The sequence below is a fragment of the Capsicum annuum genome, chromosome 4 (assembly GCF_002878395.1).
Source record: "Capsicum annuum cultivar UCD-10X-F1 chromosome 4, UCD10Xv1.1, whole genome shotgun sequence".
Taxonomy (NCBI): domain Eukaryota; kingdom Viridiplantae; phylum Streptophyta; class Magnoliopsida; order Solanales; family Solanaceae; genus Capsicum; species Capsicum annuum.
The window spans coordinates 174,534,434-174,537,238 of NC_061114.1; the positions used below are offsets into that span (position 1 = coordinate 174,534,434).

At 34.8% G+C, this 2,805-nt stretch overlaps 1 protein-coding gene across 1 annotated transcript; it reads right to left on the minus strand.

Moving 5' to 3' along the window:
• Positions 1–1,031: 1,031 nt before the first annotated feature.
• On the minus strand, positions 1,032–1,484 carry LOC124898010. Its single transcript, XM_047411629.1, has one exon. It carries the CDS (start codon positions 1,482–1,484, stop codon positions 1,032–1,034), a length of 453 nt encoding a protein of 150 aa, XP_047267585.1.
• Positions 1,485–2,805: the final 1,321 nt, after the last annotated feature.

Here is a 2,805-nt window from a genome sequence, read left to right on the forward strand (position 1 = left end):
TATCTCATTTTTATTTCTTTATTATCTCACCGTCGCCTTATGGTGCCCATGAGGGTTTTCACCCATAAGACTCTCACATTTTTATTGATCTCAAAACTTACTGTCGCCTTATGGTGTCCAAGAGGGGTTTCACCGATAAGACTTTCTCATTTCCTTTTTTTTGCTGAAGGAAAAAGACTCCCAAATATGAAACATCATGCACTCTTAACATGTTTAGCCTTTAAATTATCAAAGATTGATCTGAGTGTCTTTCTTTGATTGTAACTTGGCTTCTGGATAAGGTTAGAAATAAAGGGCGACATGCGGCTCAAAAATTTACATAACACTGGGTAAAGCATACAACTTTTGAAATCAATTCCTAAGGATAATAATTTTTTCGTCCCAGTTTTATTTCATACTGGGTAACTTGAATTTTTACTTGGTTAGACCAAAACTCAGAGTAGGGATGCCTATGTATCTTGTCGTAGCAAGAATCAAGATAAACGTACTTCAAGCAAGTAATTCTTTTGCTTGATTTTGATGAATTTTTTTCAATCATTGTTTTTTGAAATTTTTGACTTTAATTTGATTTCAAAAGAGGGGTATGAAAGAAAAATCAAATCAAAGCTCGAAGGAGGTAAGCAAGGGTTGATATAGTATTTAAATAGCAGAACGAAATGCCTTCATCATTTTAATATTTTAAAATGCAAGTACTAAATATACATAACATAATTGTACATGGATATCATACATAATATCTTTTAACTACGTCAGCATTGACAACCATTTCATCTATTTTGCCATCTGCATCAGTCAAATATAATTAACCATTGGGTAATACTCTTTTTACCAAGAACAGACCTTGCCAATTATGGAAGAATTTGCCTTTGGCTTCAATCAGATAGGAGAGGATGCGTCTTATACTAACTGACCATCTTCAAAATGTCTAGGACACAACTTTCTGTTATATGCTCTTGCCATTCTCTTTTGGTATAGTTGTCCATGACATACTGACGCTAATGTTTTTCTTCAATTAGGTTTAATTGCTCCAATCAATTTTTGACCCACTGATCATCATCAATTTTAGATTCTACAACTACTCGAAGAGATGGAATCTTAATCCCTGTAGGTATAACTGCTTCAGTTACATATACCAACGAGTAAGGAATTACACCAATTGAAGTCCGAACAGTAGTACAATAACCCATTAAAGCAAACGGTAACTTTTTATGCCATTGTTGGGAAGCTTGCACCATCTTGCTGAGTATTTTCTTTAGGTTTTTGTTGGCAGCTTCCAAAGCCCCATTCTCCTTTAGGAGATAAGCAGTTGGATTCCGATGCATAATTTGAAATTGCCTACATACTTCTTGCATCAAATGACTATTGAGATTTGCAACATTATCCGTGATAATTATCTTTGGAATGCCGAACCAATAAATGATGTTACAGTGAACAAAATTAACCACTGCTTTCTTAGTCACTGACTTAAAAGTCATTGCTTCCATCTATTATGATAAATAATCAATGACCACCAATATGAATCTATGTCCATTTGATGCTTTTGGTTTAATTAGTCTAATTATATTCATTTCCAGGTCACGAAGGGCCATGGAGCAACCATTGTATGCAACTCAGATGGAGTAGAATGTATCAAATGACCATATACCTAGAATTCATGACACTTATGAACGAAACAGATGAAATCTCTCTCCTTGGTAAACCAATAGCAACCTGCCTGAAGTATTTTCTTTGCCAAAACATACCCATTCTTATTCGGTCCACAAATCCCAGAATGTACTCCAGTCATGATATTTGAAGCTTCTTTAGCATTTATACATATTAATAGTCCCAAATATGGAGTTCTCTTATACAAGATTCCCCACTCAAGAAAAATCTGCTACCCAGTCGTTGACTGGTTCTCTTTTCGTTACCATCAGAATGTATTGAATATTTTTCAGTTTGAATATATTCTTTGATATCATGGTCTTTCTCAACTACATTGCAATATGCATGTTAATAACATATCTTTATATGAAAGAGGTCGATATGAGTCCTTTTGGGATGTTGGAGCATCAAAGATAATGTTGCCAAAGTATCAGCAATCTCATTATGAACTCTGGGAATATGTTTAAACTTTATTGATACAAATTGTTGACAAAGATCTTGAAAATAACCTCGATACGATATAATCTTTGAGTCATGAGTCTCCCAATCTCCTTGGATTTGGTCGACCTGTAAGTGTGAGTCTCCTAACACCAATAGTTCTTGGATTCCCATGTCAACTGCTAGTCTCAAACCTAGAACGCAAGCTTTATATTCCACTATATTATCGGTACAGTAGAATTGAAGTTGGGATATTATAGGATAATATTGTCCCAATTCAGAAATAAGAACTACTCCTATCCCTACTCTTTTTACATTAGCAGTTCTATCAAAAAACAATATCCAACCTAAGTAGAAATCATAAGTAATAACCTCATCAACACAAAACAACTCTTCATCCTAAAAAGAAGTCTTCAATGGTTCATATCCCTCATCAATAGGATTTTAAGCCAAATGATCTGCTAAAGCTTGAGCTTTCATTAAAGTTCGTGTCACAGACAATACAGAATTCTATGAGCAATATCTACCATTTTGCGAGTCTGCCTGTGGGCATAGGCTTCTAAAAAATGTACTTTAAGGGATCCATACGGGAAATGAGGTAAGTAGTGTAAGATGAAAGGTAATGCTTCAGCTTTTGTGCCACCCAAGTCAAGGCGCAACATTTCTTTTCAAGAAGAGTACTTAGCCTCGTAAGTAGTAAACTTTTTGCAAAGGTAGTAGATA

Coding starts and splice junctions, on each gene's coding strand:
- LOC124898010 (XM_047411629.1), bottom strand. CDS start 1,484: ATGGAAGCAATGACTTTTAAGTCAGTGACTAAGAAAGCAGTGGTTAAT.